The sequence below is a fragment of the Callospermophilus lateralis genome, chromosome 3 (assembly GCF_048772815.1).
Source record: "Callospermophilus lateralis isolate mCalLat2 chromosome 3, mCalLat2.hap1, whole genome shotgun sequence".
Classification (NCBI taxonomy): domain Eukaryota; kingdom Metazoa; phylum Chordata; class Mammalia; order Rodentia; family Sciuridae; genus Callospermophilus; species Callospermophilus lateralis.
Window position 1 is genome coordinate 106,300,629 of NC_135307.1, and position 24,739 is coordinate 106,325,367.

Below are 24,739 nucleotides of genomic sequence, written 5' to 3' on the forward strand. Positions count from 1 at the left end.
GTGCTCTACCAGTCTATATATACCCAAAGGACTCAAAAACAGCATACTACAGGGACACAGCCCCATCAATGTTTATAGCAGCAAAATTCACAATAGCTAAACTGTGGAGCCAACCTAGATGCCCTTCAGTAAATGAATGGATAAAAAAAATGTGGCATATGCACATAATGGAATTTTACTCAACAATAAAAGAAAATAAAATCATGGCATTTGCAGGTAAATTGATGGTGCTGGAGAAGATAATGCTAAGTGAAGTTAGCCAATCCCAAAAAAACAAATGCCAAATGTTTTCTCTGATATAAGAAGGCTGATTCATCTTGGGGTAGGGATGGGGAGCATGGGAGGAATAGACGAACTCTAAATAGGGCAGAGGAGTGGGAGGGAAAAGGGGGGGGCAGGGGATTAGCAAGGATGATGTACCCAAAGTACATGTATGAAGACATGAATTGGTGCCAACATATTGATATACAACCAGAGATATGAAAAGATGTGCTATATATGTGTAATAAAATTTGTAATGCATTCTGCTGTTGTTTATTTTTTAAAAAATTTTTAAAAAAGAAATGTGACTAATCCAAATATAAATAAATAAAATACAAAATATAAAACGCACTTGCCATTCATTCATCATTAAATTAATATAGAAAGTTCCTGAAGACTTACATAAAGTTCAATAAATCAAAGTATTAATTTTTAAATGATTGCTATATTTGGACAACTTCCTAGTATATAAAAGAATCCTACTATGAATCCTAAAGCAAATGGCCTTCACTTTGCCTTTGTGAAGTTTCAAATCTCAATATGCTGAATAGGACAGTAGTCTAGAGGTGTCTCTGGAGTTACTACAAAGGTGAACAATCCAGAAGGATATGAGCAGAAACACAAGTACTTATCAGGGTTCTGATTAAAGTCTTGTTCTCTCCCGCCTCTGAAAACAAAATTCACTTTATTGCTTTTTAAAAGTTTGAAAATCACTGCTGTAGAAGAGAGGAACTGCTTAATTCAGAAATTATTACTGTTCCAGAAAAAAAGGCAGTCCAAAATTGACATATGTAGATCAAACTGTGAGATTCCCAAGAGCAGTAAATCATGTTTGTATACCCATGCATATCTGGCTTTAGTCCCCTGCTTCAGATACACTCAAGAATCTTTTATATTCATTCTTATTAATAATGGCTATATAGTATTTATTATTTCTGTCCCAAATCTAACCTAACCTAGACATCAATGTACTTTCCACAAGAAGACACTCAAATACTTAGTGAATGAATGAATGGATGGATGCAGAAGGTAGGGAAAAGGGAAGATGGTAAACGGTGAAGACATAAATTACATTTCCATATTTTTCTAAAGGATGGCACACCGTCAAATGGACTTCACTATACACAAGCATGAATAAAATTATATTTGTATAGAGTTGAATATAATTAATCATGCATACCCACCAGGCTTGACGTCCTTGTAAACAAAGTTTTCCAAGCCATATATGAACTCCCCTGAATGTGCGCCTGCATCCGCATGGCAGCAATAACCAAAATGCAAAGCATTTAAAAGACACCTTTAATCTCAAATGTAAGATATACCTAAACCTAATTTTATAGAATTAGAAATCATGTAGCAAGATAAATAAAATTTAGTGACAACAAAACCACTTATTTCTAATATTCACAGTAACACCATTCTTATTCTTTCAACATACAAACTTTGTTTTCATAATATTAAAACAAAAATTCTTAATAATTAAAATTATAATTTCTTATTTCAAATTAAGCAAGGAAGGCAAATATCAATTATAGCTAATGCTCCTTGAAATCTTTAACAAAATTTCAAATAGAACAAAAATTTGCTTTTTGGTTCTCTTTTTGCCTGCCATTTTGCTCATTTTTTGGAAAAAAAATATTATGTAATATTTGACATTGAGTTAGGTGAAATGACTTCATTTTACTTTAGTCCTCTGCTTCAGATACACTCAAGAACCCTCTATATTCATTCTTATTAATGATGGCTATATAGCATTCACTATTTCTGTCCTAAATCCAACCTAACCTAGACATCACTGCAAGTTTAACCTCCTAAATCACAGCTCTGATGCTCTGATTAGTGGCTTCCTAGATTTCTTCTTTCTCTTTCTCTCTCTCTCTTTTGTTGTTTTTTTTTTGTTGTTGTTGTTTTTTGTTTTTTGTTTTTTTTGATAGCAGGGATTGAACCCAGGGGCATTTAACCACTGGGCCACATCCCCAGCCCTTTTTTTTTTTTTTTTTCATATTTTTAGCTGTAGATGGACACAATACCTTTATTTTTTATTTACTTTTTAATATGGTGCTGAGAATCGAACCCAGTGCCTTGCAAATGCTAGGCAAGTGCTCTACCACTGAGCCACAACTCCAGCCCCAGCCCTTTTTAATTTTTTTATTTTTGAGACAGGGCCTCACTAAGTTGCTGAGGGTGGCTTTGAACTTACACCCTCCTGCCTCGGTCTCCGGAGCTACTGGAACTACAGACATACCCACTGTGGCCAATTCCCTATATTACTAAAAAAGGGAAAGGAGAAAAGTTACTAACTCCCCCACTGGCTACAGACTAAAGTTCAATATTGCACTTAAGAATATATGATCTACAGCCAGACTGGATTCAACCCTAGCTCTTCCATTCTTTCCCTATGTGATTTAGAACACATTATGTAACTTTCAACATACTCCCCCATAAAATGGAAACAATAACAACACCTATTAAATGAGTTAATTCATAGAAAACACTTGGAAGAGTGACTGGAAAATATTAAGTGTTCAATAAGTGTCAGCTATCATTGTCAGTATCATTTTATCATCATCATTAGGACATTTAAATCTCTTCAAATTTACCTACACTTAGCTTTCCAATCTTATATCCAAACACACCACAACAAACTCCCAAAGTGTCAGTTGTTCTCCACAGATACTCTACACTTTACATCTTCACTATCCACTCTCCTTTCCATATTGTTAACATTCGGCTGGATATATAACTTCATAGCATCTGCCCTGATCTCTTTGGCTAAACCCAGAATGTTCATTCTGAACACTCTTAACATTCTATCTGCACCTCTTTGATGGAACTCAACACTTTATCCTAGTTATCATTATGTCTTATTTGCTCAGTTAAAATGTAAAGTCCTTGATACTCAAGTCCAAGGATTTTCTAATTTTTGTGTTTCCAAGAATGTGTAGAGCAGACTGGCATGAAACTATCCAAAATAATGATACTAGAGGATATTGCCTTTAAAATTCTAATTTTTAACCTAGCATTGTATCCCCAGACAACATAAGTGGAAAAGTAAAACATATAGGCATCCAGCTCTGAAAGAATTGTCAAAATTATATGCAGTGCATACTTACTTAAAAACTATTAGATGTGCTCCAGAAAAAAAAAAAAAGGAGTAATTTTAGAAAAAAGAAAAAAGAAAAAGACCCAAGACCCAAGTCAGAGTGAATTAAACACAGAGCAGCAAGGAGGATAGGTCCCAAGATGAAAACAGTGTAGTTGGCCTAAAAGCAACCAGTGCAGAGGAAAAACTCAAGAAAAAAAAAAAAAGGTGGAGAGAGCCAACAGATGGGTTTGGGCAACTCATGGGCTGGGGGTATAGCTCAGTGGTAGAGCGCATGTCCAGCATATCAAATGCCCTGGATTCAATCCCCAGTTCAAATAAATATGTGTATGTGAGTGTGTGTGTGTATAAGCAAATAAAAAAGGAAGCACTTACAATTCAAGAAAAAAACAAAGACTGCATAAGAAAGAAGATATAATCATAGTATATCATAATGCCCTAGTAATGTAAATATCATCTAATAGTTGGCCAAAAACTATGATATATCCATATTATGAGAAGAAGAAATCTGTGGTGAAAGGAGACAAAGACATAAACTCCTTAACTACTAATTATCTTGGAAGTCCTAGATAATTCCTTAGATTAATAAAATAGATAATGATAGAATGTTAATATTGCAAAAAATACAGTTCCCTTTAAGGAGCAGGTCAGAAGAGTAGTAAAAGGGGACTGCCATTTTTTATCTTAAGTTTTTTTGGCAAAACTATTTCATTTTTAAGTGTGCAAATATATTACTTTGATAAAATTAACATTGCAGATATAGAATCTAGCATTTAGTAATCTTCTGACTTTACCATGAATTAAGCTTTCCCTTTATGATAGCCTTCACAAGAAAATAAACTCACTCCAGTGAAATGAAAGGAAAAAACTATCAGAGAGTTTGTTAAAGCTAAATTTTCAAAAATGAAATCAGTTATATTTTCATTTTTTCCCATAATATTAAGCAACACTCCAGTTTAGCAAGTGAAATAAATAAAAATACTTTTTTAGAGCAAATCAGCATGAGGATTTTATTTTTACTTTCATATACTGCTGTTTACACTTTAATCATCTTCTCTTCTTCCTGAGTCCCTACGTGTGTGCAATAGTGCTTTCATGCTTTTAAAATCAAGAAAGAAGTAGAAAAATAAGTCTGAAAGGAAGCAACTAAGCAATAAATATTAATTAATAATGTCAAAACGTAAAGCATCTAAAGGTCAGGGTTATCTTTTATCAGTCACATGACTACTATAATATGAATATGTGACCTATATCCACAGAAATTAGAAAAGAATATTGAAATGCAAATTGAGGTTACTACATTTCTTAACAATTAAGGAAAAATAATTTATCTCAATATAGTAAGAAATAAACTGAATGTTTAGCAAAGTCCAACTCATCACTCTACAGACTTTTTTTCTCATCATTCTTACATTATAAGCCAAAACCAAAATTTAAACCATCAAATCATCAGATCTCTTTCAATAAAAACAAAAATTAAAACTTAAAGCAAGATATTTAAACATTGATACAGAAAGAGTCACTTTTTTAAAATATCCCAAACAATATCAAGAGAGACAACTAGAACTAGAATGACAAGAGAATTTCTACTGAACATATTTCACTGTAATAATGTACTTAAACTCATTATCTTGCAAGAACACAGGTAAAAATGCACCCAAAGAAATTCTTAGGGCTTGACCAAAACTGCAGGAATTTATAGAATTTGAAAGTCTTCTGATAGCATAGTAAAAATGACTGGTTAAGAAAAGTGTGAAAAACAAACTGGCAGAGAGAGAAAAATCACACAGAAAAAGTTAGTCTTAAATGTAGTTCTTTAAAAGTTTATAATCAACATCTTAAGATATAATTTTAAAAGAAGATTCTTTAGAACTACAGCTTAAGAAGGCTTATGAAAGCATCCTCTTTAAAGGGCATTAAATATATCTAAAATATATAGGAATATTTATATTACCTAAAACATAAATTTACTATACCTTTCTCTGCTGCTTTTTGAAGGGCTTCTTCAATTCGGGAGAGTTCTTTCTGCTTAATATCCTGCAAAGATTTGTCTTCCTTCTCAGCATCATACTTAATACCTAAAATACACAGTTAATTGTATAAGAAGTGGATTTAGTAAGTAAGTAAGTGGAAAAATTTCAGCCTAATTGCACAAATCACATACAAAAATTGTTTTTAAACCTGAAAAACACTTCTGCATTCTTATTTTTAATATTTATTTTTTAGTTATACTTGGACATAATATCTTTTTAAAAAATAAATAAATAAATAAATATATATATATATATATATATATATATATATATATATATATATATATATATTTCTAGTTTTTTTTAGGTGGACACAATATATTTATTTATTTATTTATTTTTATGTTGTGCTGAGGATTGAACCCAGGGCCTCGCATGTGCTAGATGAGCTTTCTACTGCTGAGTCCCAACCCCAGCCCCAACTTCTGCATTCTTAGTTTTACAAAATGTTTAAACATTAATGAATCCCATTTTCTTATAAAACATCAAAAAGAAGGAAGGAAGGAAAAGCTTATAAGGAAAAAGAAGATGGGGAAAACGTGGAAAAGAGAAAGTAAGTAAAACAGAAACAAAAGGAAGACAGAAAATATATCAGACTATTGTCAGTTATTATCTGAGTTATAAAAATTTTTAGTAGGGGCTGGGGATGTGGCTCAAGCGGTAGCGCGCTCGCCTGGCATGCGTGCGGCCCGGGTTCAATCCTCAGCACCACGTACAAACAAAGATGTTGTGTCCACCGAGAACTAAAAAATAAATATTAAAAAAAAAATTCTCTCTCTCTCTCTCTCTCTCCCCCACTCTCTCTTTAAAAAAAAAAAAATTAGTAAACCCCCAAACAATTTCATATCCAATACCACCTGGTATCAATAAAGGTTGATAAAAAATACTTTCAAGGTAATTCAAGAATATGTACCAGCAATCATAAAATACATATACCCTTTTATCTAGTACATCTTTTAAATTTATTACATTCTCAAATCTGTCTAATGCATCTCAACAGGAAGTGTTAGATGCAAAATAATTACACATAGAGAACAGCATAATTTTAAAATAGGCTGAATTTACTGTTTTCAACAATAACAAAAAATATTTTATAAATAAATGTGACAATGTAGCATACATACATATGTAAGATGTGTATTTTGCATAAATATATGTGATTAGTTTATTTATATTACCTTCTAGCTTACTAAATACATTAAAATACTTAGCCCAATTTTTGTTACTTAGGTAACAATTAATTTCATTGTGATGTTACTGACATACATAAAATGACATACTTGCTCCAGGGACAACAAGCAGGTATAATCCCTCGAGGGTAGCAACAACTGCTTCTCCATAAAGGTTTTTCCAAGGAATCTTCAAAGTTAATTTATCTAAAGAAATATAATTTCAATCTTAAATGTTTATTTGACTGCTCAAGTAGATAATAAATTTCTTACTTTCCATTAAGAAAAAAGTATAACAAAACTCTCCATGCATATTGTGTTTACATTGCTCAGAAAAAAAAAAATGAAAAGACTCCAAGATTCAAGTTAACAAAAATATTTTCCATATAATAGTACCATTATAAGTAAATATTCACATTATGCTTTATCTTTATACTCTCCAAACTTTTTGAGAGCTAGTATCTCATTTAATATTACAAAACTGAAGGATAAATGCCGTGGCTATTTTTTCAATTTTGAAAAATAGGAAATTCAGCAGGCATGGTGGCAAATGCCAGTAATCCCAGCAGCTCAGGAGGCTGAGACAGGAGGATGGCAAGTTCAAAGCCAGCCTCAGCAACAGCGAGGCACTAAGCAACTCAGTGACACCCTGTCTCTAAATAAAATATAAATTAGGGCTGGAGATGTGGCTCAATGGTAAAGTGCTCCTGAGTTCAATTCCTGGTACCTCTCCCCCCAAAAAAGGAAATTCAGTCCCAGAAAGGTTAGACTGATATGCTTAAGTCCACACAGGTCATTAGCAAAACCATATAAAACTTCAGGGGTAGGAGAGGTTTGGACAGAATTCTAGTAGTAGTGTGGAGGGCAGACTGGGGGCTGCTAAATATTACATATAACATACAACATATTACATACTAAATATGGTTTGCTGGAACCAGAACTCATCTGAATATTGCATATACTGTTATATTCACAACAACAACTAAATCTCTAAAAATAATATGTGTACAAGATCCCAGGAGCTGAAGTAGCAACATACAGAAGGGTCCCAAGGAATAGATCTTTGACAGTAAAAAAAGTTGCTAGGACAGCAAGAGGTGAGCTTTAAAAGAAAATCATAACTGTTTTATGGTGTTATATTAATATGACTCTATTATTACATAACTCAGACTGGTTATATTCCAAAAATCTACTTATAAGTCACTTGAAAGGCAGAACACATTTTCTCTCTTAGAAACAATAGTATTAGTACCAGGCCCTTCAGGAAAGAGTCCACAGAAACTGTCACAATGTAGATAAACTCTGGCTCTAATATTTACATATTTAGGGTTCTACAGGAAAAAGAAAAAAGGACAGAAAAGAAAATACAGCTAAATTTTGAAAGGGAAAAAAACCTGTCTTTTGTACTTTCTTTATCCTTTCCCATCTCCAGTTATCCCTCTTTCCAGGGCTCCAGGCAGCCCCCATTCTGCCCTCAACACTACTACTAGAATTCTGTGCAAACCTTTCCTACCCTTGAAGTTTTATATGGTTTTGTTTTTGTTTTTTTGTTTGTTTGCTTGTTTTATTTTGGTAACAGGATTGAACTCAGTGGCACTCAACCACTGAGCCACATCCTCAGCCCTTTTGCATTTTTTATTTAGATTCCAATGTAAAATACCTTCCATATCATAACTGTAAAAAAAAAAAAACAACATGATAAAAGCTGCAGTTCTCTCAGTGCTGATGATCAAGGCTTTTAGGAGAACAGAATCTGATTCAACTCATGCTAGTATGTGTATGACTAAGTCACTTACACTACCAGAAACACTAGCATTTTTAAATGAAGATGCTCAAAGTACAAAGACTTGATAAACAATATTAAAAGATGAAAAGGAAATAAAATAATGCTATGTAAAGTGTGATATTTTGGTCACCTGGACAGTTTTACCTGGGAATCTATTCCGGGGTTAAAATATCAAATTATTTCTCCATTTAGATTTTATTTTCATTTCAGCCTATAAACCTGGTGAGTTTCTTAAATGGCTCCCAGGTCAGGGGAGTTTACAAGTAATACTAGTATACTTTTGGGTCACTTCTAATTCTTATTGTTTTATACTAGGCATTGCATACATTTATAACTGATACAATTTGTACTTATCTCATAATCTTGTAACCATTTATTTAACTGCCTTCTCCATGAGCATAAGACTGAAATAGTGGGAAATGCCCCTTTAAAAATCTATAGCTGAGGGGCTGGGATTGTGGCTAAGTGGTAGAGTGCTCACCTAGCATGGGCGGGACTCGGATCCGATCCTTAGCACCACATAAAAATAAAGGCATTGTGTTAAAAAAAAAAAAATCTACAGCTGAGGTATAATATTCTAACCTGAGAAGAAATTCAACAACTAATATAAACACTCTGGGGCTGAGGATGTGGCTCAAGCAGTAATGTGCTCACCTGGCATGCGCGGGGCACTGGGTTTGATCCTCAGCACCACATAAAAAATAAAATAAAGATGTTGTGTCCACCGAAAACTGAAAAATATATATTAAAAAATTCTCTCTCTCTCTCTCTCACTCTTCTCTCTCTCTTTCCCTCTCTCTCTCTCTCTCTCTCTCTCTCTATATATATATATATATATATATCTAAAAAAATTAAAAATAAAAAAATAAACACTCTATTAACCAAGATAAAGGATGAATATGCTTTGCATCCTTTATTATGTAATGGGTCTCTTGTAACTGAACAACTCTGGAGAAGCTATTAAATCCTTATTATACTTTAAAAGTTATAAGAACATATTTAAACCACTAGAAAAGCTCCTTCAAATATAAATCTAATTATAAGAATATAGTAAATAATGCAAAATTTCTTTAGTCTACTATAATTTATCCAATACACTGGAAAAACAATTTTACTACACGTCCTAATTTTAGATCTCTATCACATCCTTGAAAACAAAGACATCATCTTCATTCTTGATTCTTCCACAGTACTTGATTAGACATATTCAGCATGTATGCATAAATATTTCAAAGGTAAAAGGATGAATGAATGGCTATAACATCTATACTCTAGGATTTCAATAAAGCACACAGGACCACAATAATACTTCTAGAGCACTACTAGAACAATACTACCATACTTGGCAGTACTTAACAAACAAAAAGATGGCACATGTCCCATAGATACTTTCAATTTCAGGTAATGACTTCTATTACAAATGACAAAAGCAAACTCATGTTCCTTTATATTAAAAGGATACATGTAATTTATGTAAAATGGACCCAAACAGTATAAAAGACAAAGCCTTCTTAGAATTCAAAATACTAAATCAAGAAGAGAAGCAATGTGGTATAACAGCAAGGTGCTGTAAGTAGGATCAAGGACATGGTATAAGTGAAAATTATAAAGAGTAAGCTATTTAGGGTTGTAATTATGTAATTTATGTTTACATATAGAGAAATATACATTAAGTAAAAAACCAGGTAGCATGAACTAATTGGGAGAACTTTGTAAATTAAATTTTCTGTTAAAAACTTTCTTCTACAAAGATATGTGTTTAGTATCAATGGTCTTAATCTCAGAGTGTAGCTGCAAAAAAGAAAACTTTGTACTTACCAAAATATATCCTCCATACCACACTGCGGCATAACATATTAAGTGAAAATGGTTGAACAAACTTGAGGAAAACAAGCTATATTTTAAAGTTTATTTAACAGAGTTTTCAAATTATTCTACTCTCACATATACAGAAAAAGCACACAAGTTATGAGTTCTGAAAATGAAGACATATTTTGTGCAGCAGAATCAAAGCCTGAAGAACATGACTGCAATTCACATACCTTTCATTTTAGAAGGTGATTTTCTACCCTTTTAAAAAAAATACTGAAGTATATAGGTATAATGTATAAGTTTAGAACTCTAAAATTAAGATAAACCAAAAATCTCTCATGTTTTAATCAAGTTAAAAAATATTTCTTAGATTAAACAGTACATGCAAAATAAAGAACTAAAAGGACTAATAATAATTCAAATGAAGAGTGAAATACTTACCAATTTGACCAGCCTTGACTTTAAAAGGAACATCTAATTCACTCTTCAGAAGGAAGAAAAAAGTGTAAATGACATCTTAAATTATTAAGCAATCCCCCCCCCAAAAAAAACATTTTTGTATCATCATTTAAATACACTCACCAAGAAAAAAAAAACACAAATTCTCTATATTTGAATAACTCATAAACTGTATGTTTTATAGCCAGAGTTTTATTAAACTTTGACTTACAAAAATGGAAAAGAGTTTGTAGTTTTATAAAGTAATTGGATAAACTGGTTACTTGTTCTAATAAAACAAATGAAAATTCCATGAACTTAAACACAGGAATATCGTTTATCCAAAACACTAGAACAAGAAAAGGAATAGAGTACTTTCACATAAATTAGTTGGCTATAATATCTGAATAATTGTCTCAAATCAAATATTTCTTAAAAGAATAAAATTTTTTAAAGTAAAAGTAGATTCCCAACATATCATTTACTAAATTAGCATTTCCTGTAAGCTGAAGACAAACACGAACCAATAATAAAAGATTTTCACTTATTTAGATTCAAACTACTAGAAAATTCAAATTACTTTTTTTTATTCACAGAATACTAAACAATAACTGATATTCATAATGACCACCAGAGTCTTCAGAATTATTAATAACTAAACCAGTCAGTACAGACTTCCCAATAGGCATTACCTTAATACACAGGAGTAATATGAAAACGTGGCCACAGAAACACAGTACTTTAGGTTACAAGTAACTAAAATAATCAATTTACATGATAATCTGATTAATTGAGCATTCTAAATGAATGGAAACTGAACAAAATACTAATCATTTTTAACAGAAAAATCTTTTTTAGACCAAAAAACAAACAAAAACTCTTCACTGGCAATAAGAGCAATTCTGCCCTCCCAGAAGACAGAAAAGATAATTTCAAGGGAATTCAATCTAAACAGGATACAAACCATAACTACCTACTTCTGAAACTGGTTTCATGCTCATTTTTAGCCTCTTAAAATAACTTTTGCACCAAATAAATGTAAAGAACCCATATCCAAAGTTAAAACCTCACCAATGTGGTTATATTGGGAAAGGAGTCTATTTTGACAATTAATGGAGAATAAATCACAAAATATTTAATTATACCCAAAATGCAAACTAGGCTAAGACAAATTAGACTAATGTTGGATTTATCTTCTAAGTAGGTGATATATATTCTGTCCCCACATTCTATTTATATTTATGTTCTTATAAAATATTGTCAAAAAATAAGCTTTATTCTAAACTCTAGCAATAAAATCATGAGTTCTAAATTTTTAAAGGAAATTTTAAAAGTTGTGACATGCTATATAAAGGAAGAAAAGAAAATTTTAAATTATTTTGAGTATCTACTGTGTGCCAGGTTAAACTTCTCATCTTACTTAAGCCATAAAGAAACAGATATAGGCTAAATATAAACCTAATGGGGAAAAAGTGAGTCTCGTTTTTAGCTCAACAGAAAATAACGCAAAGTATAAGACACAGAGTAAAATTACTATTTTAGCTCTTAGTATTACCATAATACCATAAGACTAGGGAGACAGTTTAAAATCAAGCCCTTATTTAAAAGATAATTCTGAAGAAAAATGTTTCTGTAAAAAAAATGCAGACTTGAAAAGCTGTATAGTCAAATTAAGGCAAGAAAAAACATTGCATTTTCAAAGATAGTATATTGATCACTAGGGGAAAAATATTCCAAATCTTTAATCTCAAATTTTCCATTAACTGTTAAATAAGTAATCTTGCTTTGAGTGACTCAATCACTTTATCTTGTACCTGGTACCAGATGCCTAGTAACCAAAGGTTTCTAAGAGCTTACCAAATTTTTAGCATAGTTTAAAACAAACTTACCAGAGCATTTTCTTTTATCTGTAGATTATCTAAAGCCACATTACCTTTAAAAAAAGAAAAAATACAACATTAAAATACAATTAGCCTAACCTGACATGACAAAGTACCAAATTCTAAGAACATAATGCTAAGAGTTAAGATTACATGGCAAAGAAGGGACCTAAAGACCCAAGTGTCCAGCAAGGAAGAATAAATCATAATACATCTGTATTACAAAGCAAAAAAAAATGTAGAAAGACATGGGAAAATGTTCACAAAATATTAGGGTTTTTTGTGTGGGGGGGGGGGGGAGGAGTGGGGTATCAGGGATTAAACTCAGGAGCACACGACCACTGAGCCACATCCCCAGAGCTATTTTTTATTTTATTTAGAGACAAGGTCTCACTGAGTTACTTAGTACCTCGCTTTTGCTGAGGCTGGTTTTCAAGTCATGATCCTCCTGAATCAGCCTCCTGAGCCGCTAGGATTTACAGGCATGTCCCACCACACAAGGCAATACTAAGATTTTTTTTTATTTATTTTATTTTATTTTACTTAAATATACGACAGTGAAATGCATTACAATTCTTATTACACATATAGAGCACAATTTTTCATATCTTTGTATATAAAGTATGTTCACACAAACTCATGCCTTTATACATGTACTTTTTTCCTTTTTTGCATTACAATTCTTATTACACATATATATCACAATTTTTCATATATCTGTTGTATATAAATTATATGTTGACATATAATTCGAGCCTTCATACATGTACTTTGGATAATGATGTCCATCACATTCCACCATCCTTGCTAATCGCCTGCCCCCTCCCTTTCCCTCCTACCCCTCTGCCCTATCTAGAATTCATCTATTCCTCCCATACTCCCCCTCCCTACCCCAAGATGAATCAGCCTCCTTATATCAGAGAAAACATTTGGCATTTGTTTTTTTGGGATTGGCTAACTTCACTTAGCATTATCTTCTCCAACACCATCCATTTACCTGCAAATGCCATGATTTTATTCTCTTTTATTGCTGAGTAAAATTCCATTGTGTATATATGCCACATTTTTTTATCCACTCATCCACTGAAGGGCATCTAGGTTGACTCCACAGTTTAGCTATTGTGAATTGTGCTGCTATAAACACTGATGTGGCTGTGTCCCTATAGTATGCTGTTTTTAAGTCCTTTGGGTATAGTCCGAGGAGAGGGATAGCTGGGTCAAATGGTGATTCCATTCCCAGATTTCCAAGGAATCTCCATACTGCTTTCCAAATTGGCTGTACCAATTTGCAGTCCCACCAGCAATGTATGAGTGTACCTTTTTCCCCACATCCTCGCCAACACTTACTGTTGTCTGTATTCATAATAGCTGCCATTCTGACTGGAGTGAGATGATATCTTAGAGTAGTTTTGATTTGAGTTTCTCTGATTGCTAGAGATGATGAACATTTTTTCATATGTTTGTTGACTGACTGTACATCATCTTCTGAGAAGTGTGTGTTCAGGTCCTTGGCCCACTTGTTGACTAGGTTGTTTTTTTCAGTGCTTAGCTTTTTGAGTTCTTTATATACCCTAGAGATTAGTGCTCTATCTGATGTATGAGGAGTAAACCTTTGCTCCCAGGATGTAGGCTCAAATTGGATGTCAACACCTCACAGATTGTTTCTTTTGCTGAGAAGAAACGTTTTAGTTTGATTCCATCCCCTTTATTGATTTTTGGCTTAATTCTTGCACTATTGGAGTCTTATTAAGGAAGTTGGGGCCTAATCCCACATGATAATACTAAGATTTTTAAAAGGCTAAAGAACACACAGATTGATCCAATTTTAGAAGTTTATATATATACACACACATGCATGTACACAGCACTCACAAACAAAAACAAGTGTTAAAAAAAAGACACCCACAATACTCATTTCTACACAATAAAGTTCATTTTCTATGTACATGAAGTTTTCAAATTTTCTAAAATACTTTGCTAAAAACAAAGGAAGAGAAGGAGGTAAGAAACTTCATGAATGGGTAGAAAATATTATAGCATTATAACAGGAAGGAAGGGGGAAATACAGGCAGTCAAGCATCTTCTAGAATATTCTAAAGAGAAATTAAAACTTGAAACAAGGCCATAACTTCAAGGTCATAGAGGTGGAGTCACAGGGAAGACTGATTTTACAGGCAGAACTGACAGAATGCCATCACTGCTGAAAAATGAAGTGATTGTGAAAGCATGTGTTAGGCAATTGGGGGATTAAAAAAAAAAAAAAACCCTTGAGTATTAACAATGCTCTAAAATTACACAAAGTGAACAACTATTTCCCAGTTTAATTCTGTAACATGATGAATTACACTAAACTGAAATTGGCAACTCACATCAACTAACAAAAGGTATCTGCATAGACGTTACAGCACATTTGAAGCCACTCAAACACAAGATCAAAGGTCCACGTGGAGACTTTCAAACCTGCTTACGAGTTTTTGACTGTTCTACTCAAAGACTCCCAAATGGTGACTCAGGTGTCACCAGAGATAGTTAAAAGTCCTCTGCATTGGAGATGAAATTTTTATAACACTTGTTAAGGCACTAACATAATATGTAAAAATATAAATGTTCTTATAAAAAATGGCTGTTTGTCAGGAGCAGTGGTATACAACTGTAATCCCAGCGGCTCAGGAGGCTGAGGCAGGAGGATTGCAAGTTCAAATCCAGCCTCAGCAATTTAGCAAGACCCTATCTCAAAACAAAAAATAAAAAGAGCTAGGGATGTGGCTCAGTGGTTGAGTGCCCCTGGATTCACCTCTGGTGCCAAAGTAACAAAAACGAAAAACAGCTGTTTGCATTGCAGTGAACTTTGGTTCTTTGATAAAGTAATACATGGTATTAAAGATGTGGAATGCTTGGGGCTGGGGTTGTGGCTCAGCAGTAGAATGCTCGCCTAGCTCATGCAAGGCCCTGGGGTCAATCCTTAGCACCACATAAAAATAAATAAATAAAACAAAGGTATTGTGTCCAACTAAGTATTTAAAAAAAAAACAAAGATGTACAATGCTGAATGTGACAATTTGGTTAACAGATTTAAACATTTCTATTTAGAAAGACTGACAGAGATTATAAATTATTATTACTGGGAGGTGGGATTAAGGATGGCTTTTTTAATAGTGGTTTTCATTATTTTCTAGTTTTTATTACTTTTATATGAAATTATTGTACAAATTACAATATGGGAAACTAAAACAAGTTTTAATGTCAATATGATACCAATATTTTCACATAAATCTTTCCTACCCCTAATATCCACATTAACTACAGACTCTGAAAAATAACAAAAGACCTATCAATTTTGCTACCTAGAGTCTAACAAATAAATGCATACTTCCTCTCTAAAACATATCAATGTTATCTAAGTTATTTGCACTGAAGGAGGAGCTGCTAGTCCTAAACAAAAGGAAGGGAGGAACAGCAGCAGATTTCAGACTAACACCAGCTCTGGCCTAAAGAGGTAAAAGTGCATTCATTCCTTCAACCAGCAGATGAGTGCCCTAACTAGGCAAGGCACTGTCTAGCAAATGTTCACCATATTGCACACTGCTCTGACAGCAACAGTTTCATGCATATCTTATGAATACTAAAACCACCATCTAAATAAAAATAACTAAAACAGATAATTAACATCAACCATTTTATATTTAGCTGAATACTGAAAAATGATTTACTTTTCCTTCAAGATAACCTAGTTACTACTGCTGAAGCCAGATCACCAGGACTACGAATATGCAGCACTCATAGGAAGCTCCTGAAAACCTAAAGGAAGAATAAATATCAGTGCTTAATCTTAAGAGAGGAAAAAAAAAAAAAAACAGACATGATGACTAACAATTGGAGATAAATACACCTGACTCTGCCAACAAGGAAAGCACTGAAGCCAATCCTACAGGCAAATGGCTCTTAAATCTTAAACCATTCAAAGAGACCAAGAAGATAGGCAACCTGGAAAGCTCTGTGAAGTAGTGTCCTATGCTGGACTGTCAGGTCTAAAGGATGAGAGTAAGGAATAGGTATAGTTTCAGGGAATAGGTAGAGTTTCAGGGAAGACTCTACACAATTCTCAGGAATAAACTACAAACATTTTTGGATGAACACACACTACTGGAAAGCTACACATAAAGTATCAAAGTAAATCCTGAAGAATATTTTAAGAAGTATCCTAAAATAGTGAATCCTGAATCAAAACTTATCTGAAAATCTTTCTTAATGAACCAGAAGATGGAAGTGAAGTTAAATCCATTAAAATACCAAATGATACCAAAAGTTAGTCACTTAGAAAATAAACAAAAAAAGAAGTGCTTACTAAATTACAGAAAACAATAAAGTTAGTATTTTTATGAATAAAAATCAAATGAAGCTGACAATAATATGGAACAACTTTGCCTAAATCCAGGAATGATTTTGAAAACACATAATTGCCAATAAAAAATGTAAGAAATATAGTGCTGATACTAAATGCCTCCAGCTGAAAATAATCCTTCTGAACTTTCACAGAAGTTTAGGCTATATCATTCTTATGATACTTAACACTTAATTTTATATAAATCTCCTGGGTTACTACTTAGGAAATTCTTACTAATTTTCCTCATAGTAGGCACTTAATAAATATTGACTTAACTGATTTAGGATAGATACAATATGGGGTGGAAATAATTACAACAAAAACATAAACTTATATTTTAGAAAACACTTTCACATCTATTATATTACTGAATCCTTGTAGCCTCCTGGGCAGGAGGTGGAACATATATAATAAAAAAGAGAAATTGAGGCTTAATGAAGTTACACAGTGATCTAAGAAGCTATGACAACCTAGCAAGTGGCAGAGCCAATGCTCAAATCTTCTGATGCTCAATGGTGTGTTAATAACACCACACACTCTTCAAAACAGCAAAGCAGAAAGAGTATAGGATTTCAATTCAGATGGTAAATATACTTTCTTGGGATTGGGGTTGGGGGCGGTGGGGTTAGATGCCAAGCAGGAATCAGACATAACACTGAGAGACCTATATATTTGTAGGTTCCACTACTGTCTCTGCATTTTAAAAGAGATGTGAAAAAAATCCAAAATAAAAAGGGTAACCAAAATTTGTACAAAGGAATAATAAGCCAAAAGTAGGATAGAGGCAAGGAACTATCAGGAACACTACCAGAAGAAAGAGTGCTGCAGGGGGAAACTTGGCAGGAGATGGCACTACAAAAAGGTCTTTTTGTTATGATTTAAAAATTTGCCCTTTTCTTAAAAGACAGAAATTTACAAGTTCTGCTTTAGAACTATTCAAAACCAAGCAGATCTTTAAATTTAATCCCTCTCACAAATATGAAGACTTCAGTCTCAAAAGATGAGGTAATTTGTCCAAGGTTATACAACTTCTTTGTGGCAGTACTAAGAATAGAACCTATGACTCCTAACTCCCTGGTCAATGATCTTAATATAAAACAGAGATTAATTCAAAGCTGTGATTAAAAACAAAAAGTAATGAACAAAAATTCCATTCCCTAATTCATGAAACTAAATTTGCATATTGTAAAACAGTGTGGGGGGAAGGAATATATAGTGCTATGTACTTATTTTTATTTAGGATTTCTATCATTTATAACACTGCATTCATTACTCATTTGAGAGTATATCAAGATGTTAAAATATATTCATTTTTCAAGGAAGTGAGCTAAAGTAAATTACTGAAGTCTTTTAAACCATGAATCAAATTATTTTAATGACTCATGTTTTAGTAAATACTGAAGAAAACAGTGAAAAATACATTCATTTCAAATGAATCTTGCTATTCACACCAAATTATCCAATCCAGACTGCTGTTAACAGAAGGTCGCAGTGACTGCTGGGAGAAGAGGTTGGAGGAAAAGGGAACAGTATAGACTCTTACTTTTTCCATTTCCCTACTGAAACAGGAAGTCTTGGTGGAAGAAGAAGGAAAGCTACAATGTCACCACTGAACTTTCTCCTTTTCAACACATCATAGGGATCTTATGATATTGAGTAATGCAGAGGAGCTTTCTAGCAGAATGGTTACCAAAGTATTAACTCTCAGCTCTATTTCTAAAAATGGAGTGAATTTTTAATTAATGATGGTATTTAAATATGTGAAAAGTGTTTTCCAGCTTAAACTTTTAAGCACTTCTTTAACTAACAGTATACTATTCTATGGTATTGAACTCTTTATTGTTGTTTATTTGCTACAGGACAAGCTAATGAGAAAGGTGGCCTCCATTATACAAAGCATTTGCCTGGAGAAAAGGATTACGTTTAAAAACTCTCTCTACAGGCTTAGAAATATGTAAATACTAAGGTTTTTTTAATATGTTAATGCAAAGGAAAAAAAATATTTTTCTTTCATTCTCAAGCTGTCTTACACTAGCGTTAAGACGATGTAATATTAGATTTGGATTCACAAATACCAGCATGAACCTATAACTATCATAGTTTATGACTATGAAGTACGAGTGAAGTACTCACCATTACCAAGTGAAGAACACAAATGAAAAATAAATATATTTCTTGACTACCATTTCTCATTATGAATGCAAAGGCAGTGGCAGTACCACTTACTAAGAAAGAGCTTGGACTGCTTAGGCCTAGTTCAACTCACAGAAGTTTAAATCCAAAAGAGAAGAAGACCTGGTCCAACTCTTTCATTTATAGATAAGAAACAATTAGACGGGCTGGGGATATAGCTCAGTTGGTAGATTGCTTGCTTCACATGCACAAAGCCCTGGGTTCAATACCCAGCACCACAAAAAATTAAAATTAAAAAGAAAGAAAGAAAAGAAAAGAACAAGTAGTCACTGGTCGGTGACTTGTCAAAAAACACGTAACTGGGCAATACCAGAGTTGAAGAATTAGAAGGTAGGTTTCCTCATTTCTGGCACTGGTCTCGTGCTTATTCTCCTTCCTTATGCTGCTGTGCTCCAAAAATACAGGCTGAATATCCTTAAACCAAAATTTGAAATCCAAAAGCCTCCAAAATTCCAACACTTGAGGGCTGAGATGATGCCACAGGCAGAAAATTCCACTCCTGACCTCATGTGACATCAAAGTTAAAACATAAGTATATTAAAAATACTATTTAAAAATTACATTCAGACTATATGTCTAAGGTATATATGAAATACAAATGAATTTTGTGTTTAGACTTGAGGCCCATCCCCAAGAAATCTCTTTATATATATACAAATATTCCAAAAATCTAAAAAAAAAATCCTAATTACAAAACAATTCCAGTCCCACACATTTCAAATGGGGGATACTTCACCAGCCACTGGCAGTGGAGGGGGAAGTAACAAGGATAGGGTAAAGAACAATACAATAAACAGTATAGGCAGAGCCTGCCTCACAGAGCTACAAAGTGAATGCACACCACCTGGACCTATTCCTGGTCACAACAGCCATCCTTGCATCCAACACATCACAGTCTCTAGCTTATTCCACGAGCCCAAGGGATGGAAGAGCCATAGAGTTCTGAAAGGAGAATTTTCTTGCTCCTCCACAGTAAAATCACTTTGAAAAATCAAACTAACAAAGATTCTACATTGCACCAATACTATTTAAAACAAATTGCAAAAGACCAAGATTTCAACATACCTTTTCAAATATATGTTATTCTTAAAACAATTATATCCTGGACACACCTCAAATAGCTAAAGGCTGTGCATTTTATCTCCTGGTACCAGCTTGTGGACAACAAAAACCTAGATAAACCTTCCTATCTGCATAAGCAGCACTTGCCCATCAGGCACTTTTCTAAACCACTGAAAATCTAACTTACAAAGCAGTTGGTAAATAATATAAGTATTAAGTTAAATTCAAATACAAATAGGTTATTTAAGAAATTTCAGTGATAATAAATGTTTAGATTTGTACTGTTAGCTCTACAACTATTGAATATAAAACCCCAGAAATCTGTAGTTAAAAAAAAACAGACTTGTGAAAATAAAAAGAACAAATAAAGCTGTTCCCATCACTACTATCAGTAATATTAACAATTACAAAGGATTTTCACTTCATTTATATTACAGTGTTACATATCCATTTTATAGGTTAGGAAACTGAGGCTTACAGAGTTAAAATGTGTTGCCTGAATTACCCCAATAAATAATCAAGGCCTCATTTTTCTACAACAGGAAGAGTTTTTAAAAGAGCATTCTGCCTAAATCATTTTTAACAATACATCGGAATCATTTGGCATTAATTTTTTATTATTTAAGGATAAAGTAAAAAGAAAATAGCAGGGGTTTTGGTTATTTGGTTTGGGTGCTTTTGCTTGTTTGTTTTTTGGTTTTTGGTTTTTTTTGTTTTTTTTTTTTTTTTTGGTTTTTTGCTTCTACAATTTTAATAGCAGCATCTGGAGTGTACATCTGATTCTAGACATTTCAAAAATTTGTTCCATCCTTCTCACTCTGCAATGTTTCCTGAATATGGATTTCACTGTGAATGCTATATACGTATGAATGTATACACAGCACAATCTTTCAAGTTATGGTAACACAATATTTACTTCCTGAGATCATCCAAGAAAAGATTATGAATTTTTTACTGAGATGATACCCTTTAGTAACTTTTAAAGATATCTGTTTCTTTCGGGTTAGATAATTCATAATATATACTTCCTCTAAATCCATTCTTCACTTCTTACTAAGATGTCCAGCTTGCCTATAATTGCAAAAGACATTCTATATTCCCATTAGACCAGGGTTTCCCAATTTACATTTGAGGCTGAATAATTCTTCATTACAGAGAAATGTCCCCTGTACTGCAGGATGTTCAGAAGTGTCCTTGGGGTATAACCACATGCCAGTGGCACACCTCTGCCCACAGTGTGACAACTAAAAATGTCACAGATATTGCCAAATACCCTCCCTGGGGAGCAAAGTCACCCTAATTGAAAACAACTGTCTTACACTAGGCACTCCAATTAGGAAGTATCAATGTTTTACACTGGGCACTCCAATTAGGAAGTATCAATTTAGTTTATCTCCAAAGAAAAATAATATTAGTATATGAAAGTTCTACAGGATGAATTTTTATTTTTCAAGACTTAAAAATTCAACAAAAAAACTAAAAAAATCTAACATGTAAACCTTATTTTGCTAATGTAAATAGTTTTTAAGTAAAACTATATAAAATGGTAAATTCTTTTTGAGCCTTATTAACACCACAGTTCCCCAAATACCAACTATTTTATCAATTTTTAATTTTCCCATTTATTTGCCCTAAAACATTTAATACAAATTTCTTCACCTTATTTTTAAAGAACAGAAATAACCCAACACAGACATTTGCCTTTATATTTTAAGAGGAACTACAGCTATTAAGACAATATATTGAGAAATAACTGTAAAAATTCATGATTTCTCACTTTCTTTATAGCAACTACAAAAATTAAAGGTAGCAAAACTTCATAGATCCAGAGATGTGGGCTGACAGCTGAGGGAATCCCTGATTGGACACTGGATACAATATGTGAAAGAAGTGATCAGGTCTATAAGTTAATACTGATGGGGGGGGGGGGGTGTGAACAGGATGAAAAAGAGTCTCCTTTCCTAGATGCTACCAAGCTTGGGGTGGGTAGGAAACAATTACATAAAATCAGGGTACCTTAATTTCAGTTCTAAAAAAAGTTTAAATTCTTCAGACAGTATTCTCCTCAAAGTCACAGTAAAAACATTTACAGTCAGAATCACAGAATACTGACAGTGGAAAGACCCCCAGATGATACCTTGTAAAACCTCTAATTTCAAAGAAGATTTTGTATGAAAGAATCTTAGACTCTAACCATTTTATTTCTTTGTTTAAAATTCAGGGGTAATTATAGCACAATATTATTGCTTGCTAAAACTGGTATAGAAGTTACATGGAACTATCATATTGTCTGGTATGATTCAAACTTTTCAAAATTTGAAAACATTTTTTTCCTGTAGCTTAAATTAAGATAATGAAACTAAGGCTCATGAGGTAAATGGCTTATATATCACAGCACACAAACCAGCCTAGAACCAAGTGCTTTTTCAGATTTCAAATGTTTACAACCTACATGAAAAGATTGGCATTACCATCCATATTATGAAGAAAACACTTGATTTCTGCAAAAGACACTTAAATGTAACTTTCATTTTCCTTTCTTTTACATTATATTGGTGGGGGTTAAGCAAAGTATGTACTGTTGAGCAAACCCCAGTGAACCAATCAAATGATGAGTAGTAACCTATGAAAACAAATGGGGCTCCCATACAATTCAGAGCAGCACCCCTGGTTCTGTAACAGCATTTCCTAATACGTGGTCCACATTCATAACCATAAATTTTAGGAGCCAGGCTAAAAAACAAAGTAAAAAGAAACAAGGCAAACAAAATTTTAAATGATATATCTAATTTAACACAATATATTCAGATATCATTACAACACATAATTGACATAAAAAATTAGTAATGAGTTGTTGCATCATTTTTCTTTTTCTCCCACTGGCTTAGAGAAATGCTCATATTCAAAACACAGTGTGTATTTTATCCTTGGAGTACATCCCAATTCGCACTAGCCATACTTCTAGTGCTGAACAGCAACTGGGCTAGGAGTTACCCTATTAAGATAGGGTATATTCGTTGAATAAATCAAAAGCACTTTCATCCATATGAGCAGTTTTTCGGATTTCCCCCCAAAGCTGGCAAAATACCCACCTCTCGTGTAGAGTACGAACATATTTCCAACATCTCCAAAGCTTAACACATAATTTGTGTAAATGATTTTTTTGGAAATTGCACAAGCATACTACTCATTATCTACTTGTATAGACTTAATCTCCAGGATAAAACGTTGGCAATACATCCCTGGGCATGAAACCAAGCAGGCACCTAACTAAGGATGTTGCTGCTTATGACTTGAATCTCTCATGCTCTCCACACGAAACTGAAAGTCTTCTTCGTGTTGAAGAAAAAAATACTCAGAGGGAAAAAAAAAAATCACTCTCTGGAGCCGAAAGCATTAAGAGGAAGAGTCCCTATAGACATGCCTTGCTTCTTAACGACCTTCCCCTGCCAAACCCTCCCTCAAACCTTGCTATTCTGTAGAGAAAAAAATCCAGTTCCCGCTTCCTAGAATGGTAAGGAAGATAACTGAGAAAAATTCCTTTTTCTTTGGTGACAGCGTTCATGACCACGCTCACTCCACCAGCAGACGTGGCTTTTTCTATACTGTGAAGCCAAAGGGGACCCCCGAAGTGGGCGGGGCAGCGACAATAGGGACCGGAAAGGTGGGAACTCCAGAAACGGGACCAGCTCCAGCGCATCCCCCGGAGCCCGAGGTGGCGGCAGGCATAGGCCGCCTGCGCCCCGCACCTGTCCCACCTGGGGCCCCTCCAGAGCCCTGTAAAGCGGAGTCTCGGGCAGCTTGGGACTAGGGCCCGGGCAGGGGCCGGAAGACAGGAGCCCGTGGCGTGGGCCCCCGCGCCCTCGCGCTTACCGCCCCAGATGCCCAGCTTCAGCTGGGACTTGTTCAGGTTCTCAACATAGTCCCCCAGGAAGCGGTTCAGCAGGTCCGCGACCACCGACTCAAACACCATGGTAGGGCCGTAGCGGAGGGAGAAGGAGGAGCCGGAACCGCCGGGAGCAGCTGAGGGCGGCGACCCGCACCGCGAATGACAGCCCCTCCAGCGCCGGCCCGCCCTCCTTCGCGCGCGTGACTTCGCCCGTGCGCAGGCGCGCCGCCGCCGCCGCCGCCGCCGCCGCCGCCGCCGCGGCCGAAGCACGTGGGCCTGGCCGGACTCCTCTGCCACCACCGCCAGGCACCCCCGAGCGGCGGGCGGAGGGATGTTCCACGCGGAACCTGTCCACCGTGCCCTAGCGGCCTGTATAAGAGGAGGACGTTGGAGAAGAAAAAGGAGCTCAAGGACTTGTACGTAACCGCTCTGCCTTAGCGCCCCTGCTGCCGACCTTGGGCCCCGCGGAGCCCACAGTACTGGCGAAAGCAGCTCCGCATCGCTGGTCCCCGCGCTCCTGGGCCTGTGGTCCTCTCTGGGCGTGTTCCGGGCCACCACCCCTTCCTCCAAGCTTCAGGCGGAGTGAATCCACGAGGTCTTGTCCTGCTAGCTTCTGACTCCGCCGGCTGCAAGGCCTCCGCTTTTTTCTTCTTGAAAACACACTTTAATAATTTAAAAGCCAGAGGAGGAGGGGCAAAACCGCACCAAATGGCAGATAGAAGGGGAACT

General features: G+C 34.7%; 1 protein-coding gene across 2 annotated transcripts in view; it reads right to left on the reverse strand.

The window, feature by feature from the left end:
• The window catches only part of Vps13c (vacuolar protein sorting 13 homolog C), a 165,394-nt gene extending 141,263 nt beyond the window's left edge, over window positions 1–24,131 (reverse strand). For both annotated transcript variants that reach the window (XM_076850881.2, XM_076850882.2), the window contains exons 1-5: window positions 23,995–24,131; window positions 12,492–12,535; window positions 10,606–10,648; window positions 6,678–6,773; window positions 5,341–5,442 (exon numbers count right to left, since the gene is read on the reverse strand). In XM_076850881.2, the coding sequence (XP_076706996.2) occupies window positions 5,341–5,442; window positions 6,678–6,773; window positions 10,606–10,648; window positions 12,492–12,535; window positions 23,995–24,094 (385 nt within the window). In that variant the 5' untranslated portion in view covers window positions 24,095–24,131. The remainder of the gene's footprint in view (window positions 1–5,340; window positions 5,443–6,677; window positions 6,774–10,605; window positions 10,649–12,491; window positions 12,536–23,994) is intronic.
• Between the last annotated feature and the right edge of the window lie 608 nt (window positions 24,132–24,739).